Here is a 26,159-nt window from a genome sequence, read left to right as displayed (position 1 = left end):
TAATGTTACGGTCACAAAACAAAAGGCACGAAGCGAAATAAATGTTCGAAATATAGGATGCTAGCAGTGCGCTTAGACGAGCTAGCTAATTATAATTATGTCGTGACTATCGTCGCACCTCGGTTCTTTCGCTCACCCCAAGGGCTGGGAAGAGAAGGTGGAAGCGGCCATCTGCCACCTGCTGCACGCGAGCCAGTCCGACGAGGAACTACCGCCGGTGCCCAAAGAGCTGGCGCCGCTCAAGGACTTGACCAGGCTCAAGCAGCTAATCGCCATCGCATTCGAGAGGGTCCTGGATGGTCTGCGCCTGTCGCAGAACGATCATAGCGGCCGAAAAGGTAGGCTCTTCTACGTGCTGGTCACGAAAAAGAAAATGATTTGACGCCAATCAAAAATGCACTATGCAGATGGGGATGTCAAGCGCTTGGTAAAGTACAGGTACGTTTGAGTTAAGAATGAGGGCACAACCAAGTTTTGGCCTCGGAGCCACTGGCGCAATTCCGTTCACAGTCACCACTAGTCGGTTAGCTGGGAGATGTCTTGGGATCTCTCGTGGCTGCACCTTATTTGCAAGCGTGGGCGCCAATAGCAGTGACGTCGACGCATCGGTTTTACAACGTGCATCAAGCCCTCGTAGTGACACTTTCGTCCACGGGAGTTACGTCTGAGGTCACTGGTCACTCACGTGATATTTTAATTTATTTTAATAGTTAAGGAAAGCGACTTAGTAGATATTCATTTATTTTTTTTTTTCTGACTGAATGTGAAGGGAAAATGCGAGGTTACATCGTTTCAGAGCGGTATTTGCCTTTCACCGGACGCTTCACAAAAGACAGATGAATAGCTTTCTTTAAATAACTATTCAACTCCAGCGATATAACATACACATATCCAGTCACGGACAAATGTCGACGGTATGCGGAAAAAGATTGATTCTTTGAAGGAACACCAGCTAACTTAGTTACTATCGGTGCAACACGAAAATGGTATTTTTTTTTTTCATGAATTCTCATCCCGTAACTTTTGTGCACGACAATGTGAACGTGATCTTCCGCTATAATTACACTAGTGCATTGTTTTGCGCGCGGCAGCTTATATATACATCAAGGAGATATAATTGGAAAAAGGAATTACCTCGTTAAGTGGATGACTTCGTGAGTATGGAACGTTATAGGCATCTATATAACCTATATCTATACCTTTTCTATATAACCTATATCTATAACTTATAGATAACTGGCGACGTTCAAACCATTTGTTGAATTAGAAAGCTGTCTTTCCACAGCAGTGCGGATACGGACCCTGCTAATTCGAATATGGAATCCGTCAGAAGAGAGGCAGACTGTTTTCGCTATTTCAGTGATTACAGAAGGCTTTAGTATATTGCTAAGCGAAAGTACGACCCGTCGCAACCAAGTCATGGGCGTTCCAGCGTAAAAAGAAAATTGAAAGCTTTTTCTTTTATTTTTTTTCCCTCGTTTCGTCCTCTAAAGGCGATGTTCCTAGCTTTATTTGTTCGTCAAAGCTCGCTCTTGCCCGACGCTTGGGACAAAGCTTACACTTGAAGTTTATTCTACAACTCCATTTCATAGAGAAAGAGACAGGCTGGACGAAAAAGCAGGAAACATGACCGGCCTCGGGTCCTGCTCTTTGCCGTATACACATGGGAAACATGAAAAAGAAACGAGCGCGTCAAAAGAAAAAGGATTCAGCGATAATGCAAAGGGGCGCATGTACACCCAGGACACAAACTGTAAATAAACGGCCACACCTGTGTACCTCAAGAACTACAGCAGATGTCGCGTAGCCATTCATCGATAAAGGTAAAGTCCGAGAACATTGTTAAAGAAACTGATCTAGTGGCGAGCCGACTTATTGCAGTCGCCAGTGTGAGGCATTAATGTTGAAGGAAGGACCAGTATAAGGATGCTCAAAGTTTTCATAAAACTCGTTCTGCGAGCACTGCAGTGCATTCGTAAAGGCAGCCACAGGGGGCATAGCAAAGTCGCATCGCGGCGAAGTGGCCAATTGACCGGCATAATTCGTAGGAAGGATCTAGGTTAAGGAGGTGACACAGTGACACAGGACGTTCAGCTAAAGTCAGGCTGCGCGCAAGAAAACAGACCTCAGGGAGCATCGAACTTTGGTAGCGGTATCTGGGCGGTTGGTGCCTCGTTGTGAGGAGGCGTGCAGTACCATTGTAATTGCTAAGGATGCTGTAACTAGACGGCAACTATTGAAATAAATGCCAGAAGTGCATCAGGATCCATGAGAACTCCCACTCATCATTTCTAGGACTCCAGAAGCGAGGATGACATAAGAAAGTTTATCGCTGACGGCACCACCAGGAACTCGCGTGCGAAATATCTAATTACGCGGTAGGTTGTTGTCCTATAGCTAGCGCTAGTCCCAACTTGCAACTTTAATTACTGAAAGAAGTGTCAGACCAGAAGCGCGCGAAGCGGCACAAAAAAAAAAAAAAAAAAAAAAAAAAAAAAAAAAACGACGATTAAGCAGTGAAACCATACGTGCCTCAAATGGATTGATTTGGCTCTGTGCAGAGTTCAATTGTGACGTACTCGGAAAAGAAAATGCGCAATTTAATAATATGAAGTGTGCAAATATTGTATAAAGTTAATGAAAAGGAAATCACTTTTTTTTTCAGTCAAAACTGTTTGCACGTGACGTGATAATGTGATTCTGAGACACAACTGAGTTTCGCGAAATGTTCCGTGTAACTGCAGTCGACTGCCGTTCAGTTCAACGTCAGTTGAAAAGCTTAACTCTAATTTAACTAAACGGCAATTGAAACTGCCTGTCTAACACAGGTATTGAGCAGGTGATGGTGAATACAGGAAGGAGAGCGACACACGGTCGGCCTTGCTAATGAAAGAAAAATATGTTTTTCGTGAAAACAAGCAACAAGAGACAACTATTGAGGTTGGCACACCTAACGGCATGTTTAAATCAGTGTGAACGTACTTTGCTTCCAAAAACTATATATGGCGATAACTATAAAAATTGGCTCATATGTACACTTTGCGTCAAAAGTTTGCGCTGCACGCGAATTGAGAAAACGGTTAATTTTGCTCCACCAGCCATTAAGGCATATAGCCTGGAAGAAAAAAGTAGAGAGCGTGGAGGTGGATCATGTACTGTGTTGGCTTGTGTTTTGAGTTTTGGTGTGGGTGAGATAAAACGAAGTAATATAAAATTTTGCGAATGTTGTTATTGATCCTAACCCCTTTCACCTTACAGCCAGCGTTCGAGATGTGCCTGCTTATTTATTTGTAGTTAATTTAATTTTGACATTAATTTACGCCTAGTTTCGCATTTAAGTTCGACTCTAGTATTTTTGCACCCGACTTAATCCACCATGTCTTGCCTTTAGGTGAAGACCAGGGCAAGGATGGTGACAAAAAAGATTCAAAGGCAGAATTGTTTGCGTCGGACAGTGCTTCCACAATGTCACCGATACCAGGTCAGAGGATTCGTCTTTTTGCACAATCTTTCTCGCAAGACACAATTGTTCTTTTCTTTTTTTTGGTCAGTCAGTGACGAACTAGAGTTTAAGGCATACCGAATTAAAATGGGAAAATGTCATACTTTCTGAACTAGAGGACACCCTCCTTCATTTACCTGAATTTACTGCACAAAGCTGAAGGCCTATTCGTGGCAGTAGCTACTCGTTTTCAACCTATAATTTTAGCACAATAGTACTACACAGGCTCCAGGATCATAAAAAATAAAGAAATGGAATATAATTAAGGAAACCTTTTCTAAGCGTAAGTTGATGAAAACGATTATAGTTCTCGGCCCAGTAGTAACCGGGATTTCCAACAAAATCTCAGTCTTTCTCGTGTTGATCAATATGCGCTGCTCCAGGTGCGAAGTGTAACTACGGTTTCGTTGTTTTGCTTGAAGCATACGCCAGCTGACGTTGGTATGAGCTCCTGCTACACTCCTGTGGGGCACATTCAAAGCAAGTCGATGTCTTACGCGAAACTAAAAGCGACTCCTTTTCGCAAGCAATATCTTGACATTGCAGTTTTAGGAGGATATTTCTTAAGTGTAAAGCCTGAGCTCCATGTACGCGAAAACTCCAGTGACCAGCGGCGCCGTCGCGCAGAAACTTTTGCACGTTTCGCTGGCTTCGTCGCTCGTATCTGCTCAAACAAAAAATTTCACTCGTCGCCCGGAAGTGCACTCGCGATTACCCAGTCATACTCTGCCTGGCCGTTTCCGGTTTGTCAGATATACAAACCGTAAACAAGCCGATGACAAACCACTTGTTGAGGCCTTCACCTCACCAAACATGTCGTGTTGGTCTGTGCCGTAGAGAATTTTCATTATATGTGAGCTGGCTGCAGAATTGAAAATAAAGGGAACAATCTGCTTGTCGGTAACGGAGGGCTAAACATTTGGAGCAAGCCACAAGCGAGCTCACCACGGCGATATGTGAGTCGAGGCGGTACGAGTGGTTGACTCCCAGTGTCGCTGAGCTCCAGCTTTAGGAGCGAAATCTCTCGCGGTGCATAATCAGTTGCATAATTTACTCTCACAGTCTCACAACAAGGCCAATTAACAGTTTACGACCGTGTTCACTAAACTGGCGTGCTCTGACACAGCACGATGGCGTACCTCCCTCGTGAGTCCATGAGCCTCCGTGAGTGAGTTGTCATTTTCGCTACACCGCTTCACTAGGGAAAATATTTCTTTTGCCCTGCATAAGAGGCAGCACCGTAAACACCTGAAAGAAAGTACAGAGAGCCGGTTACGAGAGTGTTTACGAAGCCTCGGAGTGGCGCAGACATCGAAACTGTTGCGCGCGTTGCTGTTGCCTCTGCTTGCATGGGGCTTGCCCACGATGCTAGAGAGAGAAAAACGGCTGCCTTCGCCGCGCCGCCTCGTCGCGTCGCTCTCTTTTCGCGCACACAGAGCTCACACTCAGTAAGAGAATTAAAGGTGCCTTTAAACCGGGGGTGTCACCTGAAGATTTCCATTTGATATGAAAATCTGACCACTTCGTTGTTTCCCGACCTCTTTTGTCTTTTGCCGAACTTCGAAGTTAAGCATGCGAAAGGTAAGATGCGGGCGAGATGTCTGCGGTCCACTGAAAGCGCTGCGCGAATTTCGACGCACTGTTGCAGCGACTCAGAAGCCAGTAGCTGAGAGCAAGCAGGACAGTCGCTTCATTGCCGGAGGAGCCGATGATAGTCACGGCCGTTCTAATAGCCGCATTGAATTCTACTTCTGCGCAGGAGTGGCAGAAGATCTGAACCAAGTGGAGGAGGCAAAATATGCATACGTAGACACGATATAACACCAGAACTGTTTCTTTATTCTTAGCAGTGGTTCACAGGCTGTCAATACAAAGGCAGAACTATAGTGAACTAGGAAGAACCGCGCACACGCTCGCTCGCTCGTTCACTCACTCACTGACTCACTCACTCGCTCGTTCACTCACTCACTCACTCACTCACTCACTCACTCACTCATTACTCACTCACTCACTCACTCACTCACTCACTCACTCACTCACTCACTCACTCACTCACTCACTCACTCACTCACTGAGAAATGCAAAGAGGGGGATACAGTTGGGATGTTTCACATTGTCCCTCAATGCAAAGGGTTCAAGCTCCATTGCAGATTCACTTTATTTTCTTACTAGCAAACGAGCTTGTTTGCCAGAACAGCGTGAAATGTGCTACCGTGCCACCACCTCGGCGTTTTTGCAAGTATCCGCTTTACCCTTCGTTTATGCCTTGCCCACTGTTCTTTATTCTGCGCAGGCAAGAGGCAAACATTCAGTGCAGTTATGTGCGTGTCTACGTCACCATCGTGAAATTGACAAGGCCCACGCAACCCAGCATCCTTACATCACGACTGAAGGATGAGCCGTGGTGGGTCAGCTAATGAAACCCTCATCGCAGATCTAATTCGAGTCACAAGGTGCCCCCTCGCCACTTTAGTTACACACGCAAGGACATGCAGTTTCATTTTCTAACCCTTCATCGCCCATCCGGTAGTCGTGAATGTAGGCTGCTGAGTTACGCGGACCTTGTCAAGTTCTCGGTAGTCACGGTGTCTGCCGCTCCACTCAGTAGACGTTGGCTTAAGGCACTCCTGTAGGAAGAATGCGCTGTAATAACTACATAGCCAATCAGAACGGTTTTACGAGAATCTAAAGCAAATGACTTAATTTTAGCGTGACGAAGTTAACGGTCCCGCTCAGGGGAAAGCCCGGCATATAGTATAGTTGGCGCTGTTGTGTCGACAAGTCACTGATCGATTACTCGGTAGGGTCGTGACGCACAGAACCGCATAACCTCAAGCTGGTAATTCAGACAACCCACAACGATCAGAGTAAAAGTGGTGGCATCACTGCACAGTGTCTTATTAGTATACACAGTCGTGACGTAGTTACTACGTAGTATACACAGTCGTGACACTACGTAGTGACTCTGAAGAAAGAAAAACAATGGCATTTGAAAAGAAAAATGGCCGAAATCCGACTCGAAGCGCATCCCCTTACACTGCCGTCGACAACTGAAGAACGTTCATTTAGTGCGATAAAGTTTAGGGGCTTTATTGGACCCCCTCATGTCGCTTAGTTGGCAAAAAATAAAAAATGAAGAAAGAGAAAAAAAAAAGTTCGTGTCTGCGAAGTGCGATGAAAGGATCGAGAGCCATTAACGCCACCACGTCATTCTTATTTTCATTTGATGTGTGAGTCGGATGCAAGGATATGCAGTAGTGAACAAAAAGATATATTTTAAAAATATGCATACAAATTCATACAAAATCTAGTAATAAACTACCACTCTACTATTTCTGAATATTGTCGGTGCAATATTTTTTATTCTTCCAGGAGTTGTCTGGTGCACAACAGCGTAGTTCTACTTTTCTTTTTACCCTTGTCCTTTCATGGGCTATTTCAATTGCACTCATTTCCGCTTGTTCTAAATTATCGTTATCTCGCTATTTTATAAGCAACGAGAAGGTCGTAGGGTCACCACACCAACTCAAGCTGCAATTATCCACAGCCACAACTTTAGAGTTTGCAAGCTTTGACGGTATTAAGACTCAGAGGAGGGTTTTTCTAATCTTCGCCGGGAGAGGCCAGATCGACAGAGGAAATCATCGGAAAAAACATTGTTCGCGTGAGCCGAGAAAGCTCACGACTCACTGTTATATTAACATTCACGAAGGTTTGTCTCTGTTGTGAAGGGAGGTCAAGAGTCATGTCCTGAGCAAAACAAATGAAGCACAGATCAATACCTCCACGCCTGTGAAAATAGTCGGGATTCCTGAATGACATGCAAATGAATACATAGTGAGGATAGATGTCGTATCGAAAATAGTGATTTTGTTGGGCGAATCGAAGTTCTTGCTAGGGAAAATTGCGGGATTCACAGTATATTTCGCCTCAAACGCACTTTGTTTGGACCTTGTCATCAAGTTCCCGCGTTTAACCATAGAGGCATCAACCTTACGACATTTGATTGATTCTCCTTTGGTAAAGTTGGCTTCCTTCGCCTAATTCAAAGTATAGGCAAAGAAGTTTAGCAGAAAAGCGTTAGGACATTGTACCTAAATAGGGGTCAAAGAATCTGGGCTTTGGATATCATTTTAAACAGAACGGCGAGCCGAAGCACTGTTCTATGCTTGTGAGAAAATGGCAGAAGAGGACATTTGACCTTCTGAAGTGGACAGGTCAGTCTGCGGAAATTATTTGAATTATATATATGATTCGTCCGCCGTGTGAGGGACAAAAAGCGAGCACAGCTGCGGAGAATTTCGACCAGCTGCGATAAGTGAGAGGAAATGAACTATACAGACGGTCATCAACAGCTTTCTGGACTCTATGCCCCGGCTTTATCAAAGAGTGCTCGGTTAAAAGGCTTGCGTACGAAGTACTGACGGCGGCAAATTATTGCGAACAGTCATTTTTGAAATTGGTGCTCAATTTGGAAATGAAAATCCACGTTAACGCAGTACATTCACACAGTGCAAAAAACATTAAATTTGCGGCGGGAATACATTGTGGCTTAATACGGCAATACGGCAATAAATTTGGCTGTATATTGTGAAAAAACTGCGACACTGTCTTCCTACTCGCTCATGCTCAAGGTTTAGTGCGATAAAAAAAGTTACCCGAAAAAACGGAAATATCCTATCTGTTTGTTCACTGTACTGTATTTAAACTGGAAATTTAAATAGCAATAATAGAAGTTCGCAAGTTTCGTTATATTTCAGATACATAACGAAAGAAGCAGAAAGTAAAATCGGATACGCATTCGCACGTGATTGAATAGTCATGAAAAAAAGAATGTACAGAATGCGAAATGGCGCAAAATGAATTTACTCTTGCGGTCTAGCCAGTCAGTTGGTATTTGCTCCAGAGCTGGAGCACGCATGCCTGCTCATGCTCTTTTACTTTTAATTGACTTCGTTTCCCAGACCGGTGTAATTATTCTTCCTTCTTTTTTTTTTTTTTTTGGGGGGGGGGGCGAAATTGCACGCTTTATTCTTAGGTCCACACTGTTATAAGACCACATTGTACCGCTGCAACGCGGCGGCCAGTTTAGTGTCCTCGCTGTGAATTTACACCACTGCAGAAGGCTCCTCTCCCTGCTCATCTTCAGCGATGAACTTTGAAAGAGTGACAGTGGAGCTTAAATAACGACACCGTTTCGTGTCCTGTATTTGTATCTTGTTGTCATTGTATTAAACGAGACACAAAGTGCCTCTATACGAAGGCAGCGCACCGACAAGGCTGTAGAATAAGCGCAATTTTTGTTGTTTTCTCAGGGCCATCGACGAGCAAGCCAGTCCCCGATGAAAGCGATCTCCAAGAGTGGGCAAATGATTACCAAGAATCGAAGAGCGGTAACAACAACCTACTGGAAGAAAGCCCTTAATTTTGTACACTAGGTGATCGAAATATAGACATTACCTGGGACGTGTCCAGGCAACGACGTGAGGCGCTCGTGCGTGCGTCATTTTTCTCTTTTCCTTTTGTAATACAGTGTGGGTCTGGGTGCAAGTGAGCAGTAAGTTGCCGATTTCCTCCACATATTGCCTAGACCTTTAACACTATAGCTACAAACGACGGCGTGCGTAGATTCTGAGGCTTTGGATTGTCTGGTCATTTTACTTCTGACGCAACACACTCAGGAATCCAACACAATCCGAGCTGATCCGCGTGCGGGTTACACCGGAACGCACACTTCGAGCAGGGTGTACCGTTCGACCGAAACCAATCATTCTGAAGAGGAAAACAAGTGTGTCACTATCCTGTTCGCCGCCCTTGCACGCCATGCAAACGCTCCATGCTCTTCCCCCCTACCTCTTTTCTTTTCTTTTTTTTTTTTTTTTACGCTGATAATCTTTCCGCTTGTCCCTCGACGACTACGTATGAAAACATTCCAGATATGTCCAAGGTCACGTTTAGAATGCAGCAAAACAGATGTATTCAACGCCACTGCCGTAGCGAATGGCGACTCGCGAGTTGAGTGCTTGCTTGTCAGCCTGCATAATTGCATCCCGTCGCTCTTACATCACGTGCTTACGTGACATGTTTACAGGACACCGGAACTTATTTCCTTCTATAGTTCCTCCATCCATGCGCCATCGCCTCTGCGGCAGAGCGTATATGCACGCATTACACAATAGAAACAAGGCATGGAATAGTTCGCTCGGACAACACGTGACTTGTTCGATCTTCACGGGCCTTCGGATCGTCCACATTTTGTATCAAACGGGAGAATGAACCGAGTTAGCAGTAAATGGTACGGCACGTGCCTCCGGGATCAGTCGACCCGCATTCACGTTTGTTTTGAGATGGCGCGATGGGCTCGTATACGTTGCGTAGTTTCACAGATAACGACGGTATCAGCCAAGCCCTTTGTTCCCGAGTGTGTGAATAAATCGTTGATACCTTCGACCTGTGCCTTGAAGGAAACTCACCTTAAATAAATTCTCACCTACAGTACACAACGGTTAAGTGTACTGCTGCAGCTGAGGTGATCTAGGCAGCGGTAGTGACTTCAGCCATAGGCATCATCACTATCATGTTGTAACTCCCGAGTGCCACAAAGTCCAAAGCTATCCAGCGGCGCTGGATTAGATTCCTTTGATTTCTTGTACCCTGTTCTTTCTTCTTGTCTTCAAAGCGATTGTTAAAGAGCGGTGAGGTAAGATTTTATTAGAATCAGATGTGTATAAGCTTTTTAAACGCGTAAAGAATGAAAACAATTAAGTGTTTTCAAAACAAATCTTCACAGTATTAGAGGGCCTGGAGGCTGTCAAGGTGTCTCGCGCCTTTATTTCCGTCTTCTAGGCGTTCTCTCGACTAAGTAGCAAGCGAGCGTTTCTACCCGGCTAAAGTGTTGCCGCTAGTCGACTACTAGAACATCCGAGTTGGTCAAGCCTTCTGAAAGGGTCATATTGGCTCTGACTGCATCGTCGTTAACGGGAGAGGTAAGTGCTGAAAACCATCTTCTTAACAATGCTAGAGGGATCTTGCCAATCTTACCTTCAGCTGCGTAACGGTCATATCCGCGAATGAGGCTTTATTCCATAGGTTCTACATAAAAAAAAAAAAAAAAAAAAAGTCATCATGCAGTCATGTCGGCGCAGGACGGTCCATTCTAGCTCCCCAATAATCCTAATAGCCACGTGGTGCTTAATCAGCAATGCCATATGCACTGAGATAGTTATAAACCTTTAATGACTTCGATAGTACAAACATTTCATTCATTACCTTATTTTACCCATTTATGGTAGAATTTATTTTGTCGGTCGAATAGAACGGCAAAGCGACCTCGCCCAGACGAAAGTTAACTGACCGTGGCTTTATCGGCCTCGCCTCAATGTCCGAACACAGATCCTTGAAGTTGTATGCTATTCTACGCATGTTTCTTGCAAATGAAAGTGGAAAATAACAAGGAAGAGCGTTTACACAAATGCGATGCAACACGTAGGCAACATAAAGGTCTACCAGGAGCCTACCTGGGTAAATCAGCTGCAAGCGTCAAATTGTCCCAAAAAACTGCTGTTTCGTAGCCGGTTCCTGCTCTAATCAGGGTTATATTCTTAAGAAGCTAAGTGAAATTCAATCGGAGAGACACAACGCCTCGCGCCTTCGTATAACCAGAAAGCAGCCACGAGTTGTGTGTTCTGCTTCCGGCCGTCCGAAGCCTAAAGTAACGTTGAGAACCAAAACGCTTGGCGACTGCAACCTCTCACACGTCCGCCAGAAGTCTCTTTTGCGCAGTTTTCTTGTGCGTCCCAGGAGGGCGTTTTGCTTGGGCGCAGAATGCCCTGGGGGAGTCACGCAGCACGTGGCCCGCGATGTGGGCATGCCGGGGCCCGTCCGGTTTGCCGGGCGGAAAGGGTCGGCGCACCGGCCAGCTTTCCCTCTCGGCCCAATGCGCACTTGAGCCTGATTGTTATCGGCCGTCATGTAAACTTCGCATGTGACGCGCCGCAGAGCGTTACGTCACCTCGCTGATGATAGCTGTCGCGGGTACGTGAATCATAGGAAGAGAGGCGACCTTGAAGCAGCACCGCGCCAGCTCGTCACTACGGGAAACGCTGTCATCAGCCAGCTAGACGGGTAAAAACACAGCCCTACAGCGATGGGTTGTCGGTAGTGCGCGGGGGGCTGAATACTCGCGCTGATATCCAAAGCATGCATGCGACGCTGTTAAGGAGAATATAATGTCAATGTAACCTTACTATTTTCATGATAGCGATAATCTCTGTGTACCAGCCTCCATAATAATGTTTGAAAGCCGTTATGTGTAAGTCAAATTAAATCACTAATTGTGTAAACTGCTAAACTAAGCTTAAAACCTGGTGCATGTATGGAGTTTATTTTAGGTTTGGTTTGTGGGGTTTAACGTCCCAAAGCGACTCAGGATATGAGAGACGCCGTAGTGGAGGACTCCGGAAATTTCGACCACCTGGTGTTCTTTAACGTGCACTGACATCGCACAGCATACGGGTGCCGTACTTTTCGCCTCCATCGAAAAGCGGCCGCCGAGGCCGGGATTCAATCCCGCATCCTTGGGAACAGTAGTCGAACGCCGTAACCACTGCGCCACCCCGGCGGGCCGAGGTTTATTTTAGCTTTTTTTTTTTTTTTTGGCATCAACTTACTGATGCGATTAAAAGCTACTGGCACCGGTCCTTCGAGCGCTTTTCACTTACGTGCCAGCATTATTATGTGAGCCTGAAATATCCCCTAGATTGCAAACTGTTCGGCTACTGGCAACTACCTCCTAGAAAACTCTGGAGTCGTACGCTATGCTGATCCAGCACTTAGCTTCTCTTTCACTCTAATTTTTTTTTGTAACCTTCAGGAATGTTATGCTCATCTGACGTCCTCTATATATGGCTTTTCCGTGCGGCACCTAGACCCAGGCTTGCTTTAACCCCCCTTTCTAAGAAAAAAAAAAAAAAATATGATGCTTAAGTTCCGAAAACTAAATATCCAGTGTTGAGTTTCCTGCTTTGCACCAAGAGGCGGTTCCTTACCAAATGTCCCGCCCCGAATGCCTCGCCGCGTTAGCCCATTTTCGAAAGCTCCGAGTTCAAAAAGCCCTGACACAAATTCCTTTTTTCAAAGGCCCTGCGCCAGAAGTCGCGATGAGTTCTGCTCGCGGCGTTTGTTTCGTTTTCAAAATATCCGAAGATAGGAGTTTAGAACTGCTTTCTCGTAAAAGATTCCTTCGCAAACTGTGCTTTGCCTTCACCCCGCCACGGTGGTTCAGTGGTTAGGACACTCGACTCCTGTGCCCAAGGACGCGGGATCAAATCCCGACCGCGGCGGCCGCTTTTCGACGCTGGCGAAAAGCAAGGCGCCCGTGTGCTGTGCGATGTCAGCGCACGTTAAAGAACCCAAGGTGGTAGAAATTTCCCGAGCTCTCCACTACGGCGACCCTCATAGCCGAAGTCAACCAAAACCTATGTTTTCCGTTCCTGCTGGCGCTATCATTACAGTACAGAATGCCCTCGGTCGGTGCAATATACGTTGCACGTTCTGCTTAAATGGTTAATACGAGTCTTACATCTTTAAGTGTACTACATTGTGATAGCAGATATAGTTGACGCTGTAAGCACGCGAAAAAAAAGTTATCTGCGCAGAAATAAATCTAAGGGTTGTTACTCCGTTGGAAAGGCGAATAAAATTATCTGCGCATCACATCATACGAGACTTCGCACACAGCATTTCTGGTGCGGGGCTACTGGCACGAGGTGATTATGGCCCGCGGCAAACCCTGCTGGGCCTTTTGCGACGGGTGTTTTGCACTCAGGGCAACGGTGCTACATTTCTTTACGAGTAAAGGGCTGAAATGCTTCCTTATCCTGCACTCTCGCAGTGCGCATGCCAGTGGTCGCGTTCGATATTTCATGCTGTCAATAAATACCGCACACGACATTTATTTGACATCATGCACCCCGCGACTTATCTTGGGTTCAAAATGTGTCACATCGTCACAGTAGAACTAAAAGAGGCCGTCATGGAAAACGATATGGCGGCTGCCCCCTGAAATTTCGGATACAAAGGAAAAGAATGCTTCTTGCGGACCAAGCTGAGCGGAGTCCGCCACCAGGCTAATCGCGGCCATGAAACCGGTCCATAGAGCGCTGGAACCCGGGCGTGCGTGTTTCCGAATTATCCGTTTCCGCTTCTCGCGCACCTGCACACGCTCGGCGAGAAAAGCGCGCATCGCCCAGGAGGAGTCGCGCGAAGTCTCCAGTTACGCCTCCCGCCGATTGCGGCCGGCGTTGACCCTGCGCCTCCCGAGCGTGAGAAGAATCGAAAGGTCTCCTCAGACGGCTGCTCGTTGATGACGGTGCGCGCAGAGGGGGCATTTCTTTGTTATGCGCCCCTCTCCGGGCCAGATTATAGCGCGCGCGGCTCTACAACCGGACGCTAGCGATCGCCCGTCTGGAACGAAATCGCTGCGTGCCGCCTTTGGTCTCAATCGGCTTCTCGCGAAACCAAAATCACTCTACGGCCGCCTTCGCCCTCGTCTCAGGGTGCATGTCTTACATCTCGCAACCACCGGGTGCGCTACCGTAGCAGGCCACCCCGTCTGAATGCAGTGGCCATAACATTGGTGGCAGACAGGCAGAATCCTCCACGAAGGCTAGCTATGTCCACACCTGGACCGTCGGGCCTGCTCTGATTCCCATTACGAAGCGAAGGCGGAATCTTCCGATCAGTCCTGTCCTGGAGATGTCGTCCGCTGAGCGGTGGGGACAATGGAAGTGTCACCCACGGGTGCGTCCGTGTTACGCAGTGGCCTCCCCAAAATCCCGCAGCTGACCCGAAGAGGGCGGCGTATCTGACCCATCACACAGCTGCGTAAAGTCTCGGCGCTGAAAGCACCACCGCGCCGAGAGTGGCACGGGTGTTTGCTTTATCTTTGAGCGGCGCGGAGAAGCGCAAAAAGGATCTTGACGCCGGCGTCGTATACATATTTTTCTTTTCCTCCTCCTAATTCCCCCGCAGCGCGCGGACACCGGAGCTTTATTTGTGGCCGATGGGCAGGTCCGATAAGCGGCGGCGGAAACGCGCTGGAGCCCCTCAAGTAGCGCCCCTCTTGCCGCAAAGCGGGCCCCCCTCTCTCCAGGTATGCAGCGCACCTGCAAACAATTATTGGCGATTTATCTATAATGCTCGCCCCTTGACAGGGGCTTATGTGAAGTTAATATTTTTATGGGGGCAGCCTTGAACCCGCCGCCATGCGACTGTGCGCGCAATCTGCTCCGCGCGGCGAGTCACGGCGGAATCAAAACCAAAACGGAGAAACTCGCTCGCAGGCAGTTCTTTCCTCTGCTTTCATTTACTTACGATTCCACTTGGCCACCGTGCCGCTCTGCTTTCGGAAGAGCAAACCCGGGGAAAGGGCTCGTGCATCGCTGTTTGGATTCCACCCTCTATTCGCTTATTTCTGTCACGCGACGCCGATTTCGCACTTTCGTTCCGTGTGCCCGTTTCGTGCGTGGCCGTGATCAGAGGCCAGCAAGATTCTCTCTCTCTCTTTTATTTTTTTTCCTTTGTTCGATGATCCGAAGGAATCGGTTCGCACTTTTTGAGCAATGGCTGGATGGCGAACGTGAGGATTCTTTGGCGGACACGGCTTACATAATGATAAGTTATTAATGCTGACCGATTTAACACCGAGAAAGAGCACGCGGTGGGCGTCGCAGGGGATACATTCCCGGATTGGGCGGACGTGCAATGCTTTAGCTCGATGGAAGCCCTCTCACAGTCGTCGCGTGATGCCGAAGACAACACCCCGGCGTGCGCTTATTCGATGTAAAAACCTTCCTTGGTCAATAGTTACTTTCCCAGCTGTGCTCATCGACCGAAAAAGACGAAGAGCATCATGCGAAGTACAACACCATGAGGTGTTGAGTAAGGGCAGAATTCAAGTTCAAAGTTTTAAAGAATTTACAAGAAATCTGATTTAACGTCGACGGTATTGTTCACCTACTAGTGCACATATTGACAGAATGTGTTGAGCAGGTTTCGCCCCACTACTTTTTCTTTACAAGCGGCGGAAATGGTCGTTCGTGTTTTTTGTGCGTTTAAAATTGATCATCGTCGAATAACCCCTGCTGCGTGACAAAGCGCTAGATTAGATTGAGGCAAATAAGTACTCGTGAGCCAGGGTCTAAAAACAATAAGCATATCTCTATGTATCGGCCACTACCGATTTGTAGCAAGATGATCCCACCGGTCGTTCGGACAGCTTTGCAAGGAAAGTTTGCATTCTGGTAGCTCTGTTTTACCGCGTAGTGGATACATTTGAGAAGAATTTTGTCTTTGCCCTGTGTTGTTGGGAGTACTTGAGTCCTCTCACCTGGTCAGCATGCTGGCCGCACCATAAATCTGATGAACTGGTAGCAGACTACCAAGAATTAAAGAATTAGTCAAAATAGTTTTGACAAATCTTAAATGTCTGCTATTTTGCCAGTCGCCATGATGGCGTCGAATTATGTTTGTAAAATGGACAGAAAAGAATAAAACGAAATTTGCTCGCTGCGAATTATTGTCAAAACCATTTCTTGCAGTTTGTTGCATTATGAGCATATTTTATAGGGTTTAAATGTAATTACCGTCGTAAGCATGACTTTTCCTAAGTATCCGCAATTGGCGTAACCAGAAATATTTTGCAGGCGGTGTTATACGCCGCTGGGCGATAAAAAAAAAAAAAAAAAATGCGAGATAAAAACTGAAAGGAGGGGGTTGGGGGTGCAGAGCTTAGAAAATTTTGGAGGGTGTTCTGACACTGAACGTCCCTTGGTTACGCCCCTGGTATTCTCGGTAGGAGCATGTAGGGCATGCTGTTCGCCTTGTAATCATTTTCCCACGTTATCTGGTTCAAAAAGAAACGTTTATCTTGTTTGCGCTGGGCCGTTGTGTATCCCACGGAACGAAGCAGCGCGACATCGTCATCCATATCATCCCGGACATGCCAGTACGCGTGGGTCTCTTACACTGACGTCATAGGATAACGCTTAAAGTTCTTGCGCTTATCTAATCAGCCTATCATCCCTTGCTCCGATGAGCACTGTGCAATCTATTGCGGTGTCCGTCATCATGTCGCCCACGACGTGACGTGCAAGCCACCTGTTGTCGCAAATATTTTGTTTGTTTCTTTATGCGGTTTGTCGCCGCTCACATGCGGTTTTATCACTTTGTTTGCTATGCGAGACGCGTGAAGATAATCACGATCTCTAGTGACAGATTCCAGATTCTTATCGGTTTTATATACGGCCTATGTAAGCATTGTGTTCGCTGTATTTTTTTTTTTTTTTAATTGAGTGGAGCTGACTTAGAAAGAAGGACATTCAGGGGCCTTGTATACCTTGTAGCTCTTTGTTTCGTTTTCCTCCTCCGGCATGGGTGTCGTACGCGCCACCGCCTACTTCGTAGAAAATCTGTGACCAATTACAGGGTGCTAAAAGAAAGAAAGGCCAAAAGGCGTTGCAAAGTACGGGACTATAATGCTTCAAAATGAATGAGGACTCATTTTAAAGATAGCGGCTACTTTCGAGATGGTGCTCCTAAAGCACCCAAATAACTTCTCTGGAGCCTGTCATGAGTGGCCATGCAGACAATTTATAAAGGCGCTTGCTAGCTTCGATAAATTAAGCGTATAAAGACAAACTAATACACACAGCAGATACACTTAAAACAATATTTCGGTGTGCGCACGGCCGGTCTAGAGGGGAACGTCCTCTAGCTCCTCCAATACCGACCGTAATGTGCGCTATCTCCTGTAACTTACTATATCTTGGTTAAGTGTTCGGTAAAAGGCACTGCGAGCACAGTCGGATGGTTTGATTGGCGCCGCACAACAACGATGCAAAACATTCTCTTCTGATGACGAAGTTCTGGGCAGGCTTCGGAAGTGTTCCGGAAGGGTGTTCTTGAAGAGGAAGAAAATTCAGGAAGATTTACTTCCTCAGATGGAACATATTTTTATTGGGCTACAGGACTGAAATGCGTCGGCCTTCAAAAGAAATCTTTCAGTGACCGTTTTCCGAGGATCTCATGACGGCTTGGAAGTTGGTTAGTGTCTAGCAGCGGCAATGTCATTTCCACATCGGTGCACTAGTCTTTGCATATGTCATGGATACTATTGAATGCAAGTACTCGCAGATCAATACTTCATACCGGTATCGCTCAAGAGGAAAGTATTTAACAGCTGCATCTTGCCTGTACTCACCTATGGCGCTGAAACACGGAGACTAATGAAAATGGTTCTACCCAAGGTGAGGACAACGCCGAGGGCTATGGAACACGAAGTGATATATAGTGTAACGTTAAGTGATAGGAAACTTGCTGAGTGGGCCAAATAAATAACTCGAGTTCGGAACATTCTAGTGGAAGCCAAGAAGAAGAAATGGACATGGGCAGGGTATGCAGTGCGAAGAGAGGAAAATCGATAGTCGCTTATGGTAACAAATTGGATAACAAGGGAAGGAAAGCGTAGCAGCGGGCGGCAGAAAGACAGGTGGGCGGTTCGCAGTGGTCAAGTGGATGTAGCTAGCACAGGACCGGGTTATTTGGAGGAATATGGGAGAGGCCTTCGCCCCGCAGCGGGTATAGTCCGGATGATGATGATGATGATGACGACGATGACTATAGAGTGATGGCGGCTGTTGACGGCGCCAGCAGCGCACTGAGCATTGGTGTAACCGCTTCATCGGGGGCGAAGCGCGTACATTCAAACTTTCCTCCATCCTGGAGGAATACAATGCGAGGTACAAGTCCGTAATGTAAGTCCATAGTACAGCACCTTCGTGCTGTACAATAGAAGGAAGTCTATCGGGCCGGCGAATGGAGTGCATCGCAATTGCTGAGGCGGTGGGATCCTGCTAAAAAGGGCATCCCAAACTTTTATATTGCTGAGATATCCTTCAGTTACACCATTTACTTACAAAATCATAGTTCACAAGTAACAACTTGTCAAACGTTGTTTGCATATCCATGTTTCAAAACTTGTTCCTGTCGCCTGTTGGGAGTGAACCTCGCTCACGTGTCGCATCCCGAACTGAAGGCGTAATTGAACCCAGTGAAGTGTGTTCGACGGTAAATTTGGTATTTTCGGTGTATTGAGTGCGAATATTAGCCAAGTAGTGTCAAACCACGGTGACATGCTCGCCTTGTTTATGCCATCGCTAGCTCAGAACGTCGCCGCGTAAAGTGAGGCAGAGGGCTAAAAGAGAAGTTAGTGTATGATTTGATTTTGGCTTTGGTGGGCCGCGACAGCTGTTTTTCTTGTTTTTTTTTTCTTTGGTATGGGTATTTCACGGCAGCCACTGAAGAGAACTCATCGGAAAACAAACTTTTGCCAGGCAGCATGCTGTAACAAATGACGTACGCGGTTTCTGGTTGTCGCGTGCGAACTTTGCAGGTAAGTAAAGCGCACGGCGTATATTTCAGAGCTCCTTGTCAAAGCACTCAAGACCCTGACTCCATGTCGCTGACATATTAGTAGCATGATAGGACTTTAAAAAGGATGTTTTTTTCCTCCTCATTTTCAAAATGGGCTAGTTCGTAGACAGCTAAATACAGCTGTAATGTTTTGGTGCCGGTTACCGTGACGGCATCGTTTAGTTGGCCAGCTCAACCTTCCCCTTCGCACTTGTGGCGCCTGGCTATCATCGATTAGAGTAGATAACCATCTGGGCTTGGTGCTCCAGCCGTGAGTACTTTAAACATTAAATCTGCGTTTTTAATAAAGTTTGTTATGTCTATATTCTCAGGCCCGCAGCTTATGCTTTGATAAGCGCCGCCAGGTTCGGTTACTATGGGCCAGGCAGAAGCCGCCGCGCAAAATTAAGTTGACTCCCCTCTCCCATGTATACAGCGCTGTCTACCCATCTGGTTTACGCGTCGAGAAGCGTCCCATGTGGTCTGGCGGTGCGGTGCCCCGAGAACACTCACAGCGTGCAGCAACGCAATTTATCGATTGTTGGTCGCGTTAGCGCAAGACGGTCGTAACTATACTCCGGCGGAAGACCAGAGGCCTGACTGTGCGAGGAACAGAAGGGCTACTCATTCACGGCCAGCCGACCTCCACTGAGCCGCCCATCTCACAGCCTTCTGGCCTTCTACGAGCCAGATGCCCCAGGCTATCAGAAAAGCAATATGGCATCAATCCAGTGTACACTCGGTACGGATAAATATTGCTCAAGTACCCATATCAAAGAGTCCCGAAGTTGAGGCTTACCCAGTGGCGTCTAAACACGCCGAGGAGTGGATTCCTCAGACTGCGCTTTTCTCGAAATTTTATAGTCGGTTGAACGTTTTGCGCCATGAAAGGCGTGCCTCTGTTCTAACTAATGCACCGTTATATCCAGGCGAAGATACCTCAAACGGCGACCTTAAATGGTACATATGCAATATTCCATATTAAGATGAGAAAAAATAATTCGCGTTTGGTTTCTTATCACAGCCTGCAAAGGCTGGGAGATTTTTCTCCACTGTTTTGGTTTCACATTCTCTTGCCGTCTTGCAATCCCCAGAAGTGACTCAGCTTTCAAACACTTTCCGACACGGAAGTTGGGCCGCTTTTTTCGGATCGTTTCACCAACGCAGCAATAGGCTAAAAGACTCGAACCGCGGTAGGGAAAAAGAACTAACTGCTTCATATTATTTCATGGAATGTGTGTGTGTGTGTGTGGGGGGGGGGGGGGGGGGGACTTCATGGAACCTTTGGAAGTTCATACAGATGACTGCAAGCGTTTCTTCGTAGCTTGATAAGGTCCAATTTGTGTTCATCCCTTGGAATCGCCCGTAAATGCATTGATTTTTATTTACGTATTACTCGGACAGAATTGTTGTTGACAGAACTATATATTCCAAACAGGGTTATAGGTTTATGCACTCATCATGTATCTGGTGATTGCACTTTATCAGACCCACGATCAGTAAGGAGTTTTTCTTCGTTCCAGCCTTGCAGTTGGACAGTAGGCAATCACTTGACGCCCACACACAGCCACTCACATACTTACTCAAGCGCGAAAGTGTGCAGAGCATCCAGCAGCGTTGGTTGTTGCACTTAAGCTTTGCCAAAACTCTCCTACTCGCACTTATGGAACCTAGGATCACGTGGTAGGGGCGTACTCGTACCACAGCCATCAGTTTATGCACTGGGCTGAAAGCGAATTTGAGCGACATTATTAAAGCGGTGTATATAACGTACAGCGTTTTAGGAAGCGTAGTACAAAGAAGACAAGGACAAAGTAAGGGATACACACACGAGCGCTTAAGAAGAAAATGCAAACGCACCAATTCGCCCAATTCAGCATTCTTGTGCATAACGTACAAGTCTTTTAAACTGCTATAAATTTACTAACGGCAAAGCCTGACCAAGTAATATGGGCGTACATGTAACTTTGTGCATGTGCGATGAGGCAAGAAGCATGCCAAAGTTACTCTATTAATAAAGCCTCTTTTTTTTTTTTTTTTCAGCTGTGGGATAGAGGATTGATTGAGGCGTCTTTTCTGCTTTCTCCGTTTATTATATTTTGATTTCTATTTGCATATCAAGGGAAAGCGCTTAAAATGTATGTGTGTACCATGAAATGTACGGGCGGCCCTCTGGCACGGTCTGCAGTGCACTGTCAAAAAGCGAAAAACAGGTTTCTTTTATGGAAAGATTATGTTTAAGCCGTGCATTGACGCATTGGCTACGTGGACCTTTTCAAAAGAGAGTGCCCGTGCCACACGCGGACGTACCTGTGACACGTGTTACCGAACGCCCGACTCCACCGCTGCTGGGGTGATAGGGCAGTGGTCGTTGGCGCTATACAAGCCGGCGTGTACAGCTTATATTGTTATTTTTTACTTCAGGCATTAATGCCACGCGCGGATTAGGACGAGGGGGAGATGGGAGGTATGCGAGCAACTTTGTATGCCACAAGTAGTCTGATGTGTATTTTAGCAACATGTGCCCCGTCCACCCAAACACCCTCTATCACAGTGTTGTCCTTGTCCATAAACACGTCCTGTTCGCTGCAGTTATGGAATCACCGCACGGGTTTTGCTTTCCATTTTTGGGGTCAACGCGAGGCCACCCCTCAGCACTCGCCTAATGGACATCGTTCGGTGTATAACAGCGATAGAGAGGCTTAGAAAAAGAAACAGCATCCGAGCGTTCAACCGCACTGCGGAGTTTGGCAGCCGGATGCCTCTAGAAGAGGAGCGAGTGACTGCCTCAGGTTTCAGCTCATGTCCACCATTCCGCGCTAGGGGAGGATGCGAAAGAAGCTGAGAGCAAGGCCCCCGAGGATCCTATTCAGAAAGTATTTGGGCGATAGCAGGGAGAGAACCATTTCTTCTGCACAGTGCTTTCGCTGACAGCTGCAAGCCTTTATAGCTCGACGCTTTTTAGTGTTTGTTTGCTTTTTGTGCACCGACTACTTAGTGTAGAGTAAACTGTGGCTTCTCCTTAGCTGCATTCCCAATACGTTATTTGCATTGCGATTACTTGCATCCAGGAAGCCTCTAAAAGATCACATAATATTTTTTAAAAAGTAAGTTGCAGTATGTGTTGAAAGGGCATCGCCTCACGACTTTTCTCATGCAATATTTTTATTTTCCTACTATTGCGTTCCTTGTCGTCAAAGTCCTGAAGAGCTGATAGTGCAATTGCATTGTGTTTGGCGCTTTCACTTCGTCATTCCTCGTATACTCTGGGAGCTGCGACCCCCTGTCGACATAAGCGACATTCCGCCCGATGGCATGTCATAACGCAGTATGTGTTTTTGGCGTGTGTATGTTATTTCCATTTCCATCGTAGGCGCACAGCTTGATAAGTTCGGATTGATGGCCCCCTGATGTTCATTATCTGCTTGATCTTCAGTGGTTAGCTCTGTGCGCTAGTCGGTTTACTGTTGTTCATGCTATTCGACAGCTTTTTCCTCGCGTTTAAACAAAGCCAGCGAGTCGCGTCGATATCAAAACGATTGCACAAAATGACAAGCAGCCTTGGAGGCAAGGAAAAGTTTCCTGGTGCGCCGAAGCGCCGCTCTCGCCTCTTGCGCTGGCAAAGACGTGAAATGGAATGGCGCTATTTGTTTACCTCTAGTGAAGTTATTGTAGGGCGCCTCTGACACTGGGAGACGTTATATAACTAGGTTATTCCTTTGCTTAGCCTTGTGTACTTGGCATAGAACGGCGAACAAAAAATGAATCGCAAAAGAGGCTAATATTTTTACTTAACCTTGCCTGACCGCGGACGGCTGCGTTAGCCACAACAGTGCGTGTGACTGGGAATTGTTACAAACCATCGGTAGGGTTCAGTGCGCCTTCTTCAGTGCGTGATGCTAGAAACTAGGACGCCTGTTTTGAGATCGCCGGCGCCCGCAAGCGCGCTTGCCAAAACACTGGCAAAAGCGCTTTGAAGAGTTTGTGTTTAGCCGCCGAGGAAGCAATTAACGTGACAAGCTAATTAATAAAGGGCTGTTGTTTGCTGCCTTTTCCTAGAATAAGCACGCTGCTCCCGTTTTCTCAAAACAAATAAGCCGTAGCGGGCGAAGCCCTCGCTGCTTGTTTTTCCGTTTTACCAATGACCGGATCTTGGCCCAAGTGCGCTCTTTATCCGCTTCGCCGTCTGTGGCCGACGATCGCTCCTTCGTGAACTCCTCCCTTATAAGAACGCCCATTCACACGTCTAATGAGTGGGCTCCGCACCGCGCGCCTCGGCAGTAATGATGTTGAGAGGAGTCACTCAAGGCAGTATAGTCTAAACAATGGAAGCATTTCCTGTTACGCTGTAGGAAACCCTGTCCTTATTTTGTTTATCTCCACCCCATCATAAGTTCATCAGCCGCGCGGCACAACTTTTACCTTCGAAGCTGGGCTGCGAACTTTCTTTATTTTTTTCCCTCGTATTGTCTTCCTTTTTTTTTTTTTTTTTTTTTCACGTGGACATCACGTTTTTCACGCGGACATATACAGCAAGAAGGCCCGCTCGCTGTAGGGCCGTCTTAGTGCGAGAGTAAGAAATATTTTAGCACCGTTTAACTGTCTTTGCTGCTCGAGTGCGACATGTTATTCCTGCTTCGTCATGCGATTCGGATACAATTTCTCCACTGCTATTGGCGTGCACTCTGTACATGGCGTTAGGCGTGCAGGGGAATTGGCGGCTTATATAGTTCAGTTCTGTGCGACATACAAATCCGCCTTCATGCGCAGCTTCCTCATTCCGAAAAGTTTTACAGCCGACTTTGCTGTAAAAGAGCAATCAAATGTCAAAGCTGAACTCACAAACCAAAAAATCACAAGGGCGAAAATACAAACGTCGTTCTTTGCACTATATATTTCCGAGCAGTATAATTCATCACACTTTACAAGTTTTACGACCTGCACCGTGGCTGTGGGCATAATGGGAGCTTTGCTTAGCGAGTTACGCTCTGTGCTGCCACTAGAGCCGTGACGGCCGTGTACCTTTCTCTGGCGGTGGTGATGGCGGTAAAAACACTTGATAGTAAGAGGCCTTATGCGTAAGTTTCTGTGGCGCGGTGGCCAGCGTTCGCTTGGTATCGCGTCTTCAGGTGCTCCGTTGTGAGATCAGGGTGCCGAAATAAATTTAACAAAAAAAAGAAAATGTGCACAGTATTCATGTACTCCATTAGGTTCAAGCCCTGCAATCGTGTTGCAGTGGTAAGATGCCCGACTACTGTTCCGGAGTACCCGGGTTCGATCCCGACCGCCGGCGACTGGGCCTCGATGGAGGCGAAACGAAGACGCGTCCGTGTGCTGTGTGGTATGTCAGCGCACGTTAAACATCCCCAGGTGGTCGAAATGGCGCCGTAGCCCTCCACTACGGCTCCTCTTTCTTTCTTTCTTTCTTTCTTTCTTTCTTTCTTTCTTTCTTTCTTTCTTTCTTTCTTTCTTTCTTTCACTTCCACTTTCCTCCCTTCCCTTACGGCGCAAGTTATAAGGTGTCCACAGAAACAAGTGTGACAGGTGCGGCGCCTTTTTCTTCCTGTAAACCAATTATAATTCATTAGGTTCAAACGCGATAACCTGTTTCCTTGAAAACAACGCCGGGGTGGCGCAGTGGTTAGGGCGTTCGACTGCTGTGCCCAAGCATGCGAGATCGAATTCCGGCCTCGGCGGCCGCTTTTAGGTAGAGGCGAAAAGCTAGGAGCCCGTGTGCTGTGGGGTGTCAGTGAATGTTTAAGAACCCCAGGTGGTCGAAATTTCCGGAGCCCTCCACTACGTCGTCTCTCATAGCCTGAGTGGAGACGACGTAGTGGAGGGCTCCGGAAATTTCGCAGGGACTCACCCCGAAGGGACTCACCCTTCGGGACGCTAAACCCCATAAACTAAACTAAACAATTTTCTTGAAAAAGCTGGCTGCTAAAAACTACAAAGAAAAGTAATCACCCCCCACCCCCCATTTCACAAATATAGCCCGAGTATAATATATATATATATATATATATATATATATATATATATATATATATATATATATATATATATATATTGAGGCCTTAAGTGCAGAAGCTGTACATTGATTGATTTCGCAAGCGGACCCCTTGCAGCATGTAAACTGTACGCGAAACATGGCTCACGCCTGAATGAACAAGCAATGAAACCGAGCGTAAGTTAACGCAAGCATCGGAGAATGCAGACTGAGCGGTTGGTTGGTTGGTTTGTGGGGTTTAACGTCCCAAGGCGACTCAGGCTATGAGAGACGCCGTAGCGGAGGACTCCGGAAATTTCGACCACCTGGAGTTCTTTAACGTGCACTGACATCGCACAGCACACGGGCACCTTGCGTTTCGCCTGCATCGAAAAGTGGCCGCCGAGGCCGGGATTCGACCCCGCATCCTTGGGCACAGTAGTCGAGCGCCGTAACCACTGCACCACCCCGGCGAGGCCAAACTCAACGAGTGCAAGCTTTGGCTTCTTGATGCGACTGGAGAGTATTGCTATATCGACAGCCCAAATATTAACGATGAATGCCGTAACAAGTAATATGTAATATTTGCGAGTTAGTATGCCCCCCAAAAAAGAAAAAATACTTGCGATTTCGCTATTCTGTCATCGCTAAAGATTCCTATGTAAATATTTTTTTATATGACTGAGGTGAATCGCCATTGATTTACCTACACATGCATTCACGTTGCCCCGGAAACATATTCAATTTACGGAGTCAGTGATGTCCCCGAATAAATGTATGTAGCTCTTATTTTTATATATTTATGCAAACGTTATTCATAATGGGATCAGACAACAGCGCATACTATGTGTAATTGTTATTTCTTAGAGTGCGCGACTTGTGTTAAAACGCCATCTCAAAACCCAATTCTCCGTCGTATTTTCTGCACCTCGCAAACACAGGCAATTAGCAGCGGACTGAGCGTAAGGTTAACGTGAGTCCAGTTAGGTTGCACAAGAGCTGCTTTTTCTGCGGCCACCTTTCTTTTTGTATAATATAAGAACAAAGCATTGCCTTTATACATAAAAAAAAATGTAATGAAAAGGTTGCAGCAGCGCAGAGCCTAACCACACGAGCACTCTTGGTCTTACAGGTCCGTTCGCCACCTGAAACGGAGCGTGCGCATTGTGTGTTGACTTCGCTGCGTTCATGGTTCGC

General features: G+C 46.7%; 1 protein-coding gene across 1 annotated transcript in view; it reads left to right on the top strand.

Moving 5' to 3' along the window:
• Positions 1 to 8,927, top strand: part of BBS9 (Bardet-Biedl syndrome 9) — a 45,169-nt gene extending 36,242 nt beyond the window's left edge. The window contains exons 19-21 of the mRNA XM_084586999.1: positions 143 to 338; positions 3,392 to 3,481; positions 8,818 to 8,927. Coding sequence (XP_084443125.1) covers positions 143 to 338; positions 3,392 to 3,481; positions 8,818 to 8,927 — 396 coding nt within the window. The remainder of the gene's footprint in view (positions 1 to 142; positions 339 to 3,391; positions 3,482 to 8,817) is intronic.
• Positions 8,928 to 26,159: the final 17,232 nt, after the last annotated feature.

The sequence above is a fragment of the Amblyomma maculatum genome, chromosome 1 (assembly GCF_055883805.1).
Source record: "Amblyomma maculatum isolate TAMU_Amacu chromosome 1, ASM5588380v1, whole genome shotgun sequence".
NCBI lineage: Eukaryota > Metazoa > Arthropoda > Arachnida > Ixodida > Ixodidae > Amblyomma > Amblyomma maculatum.
The sequence above is the reverse complement of the archived record's forward strand: the minus strand, read 5'-3'. Positions and strand labels throughout refer to the sequence as shown.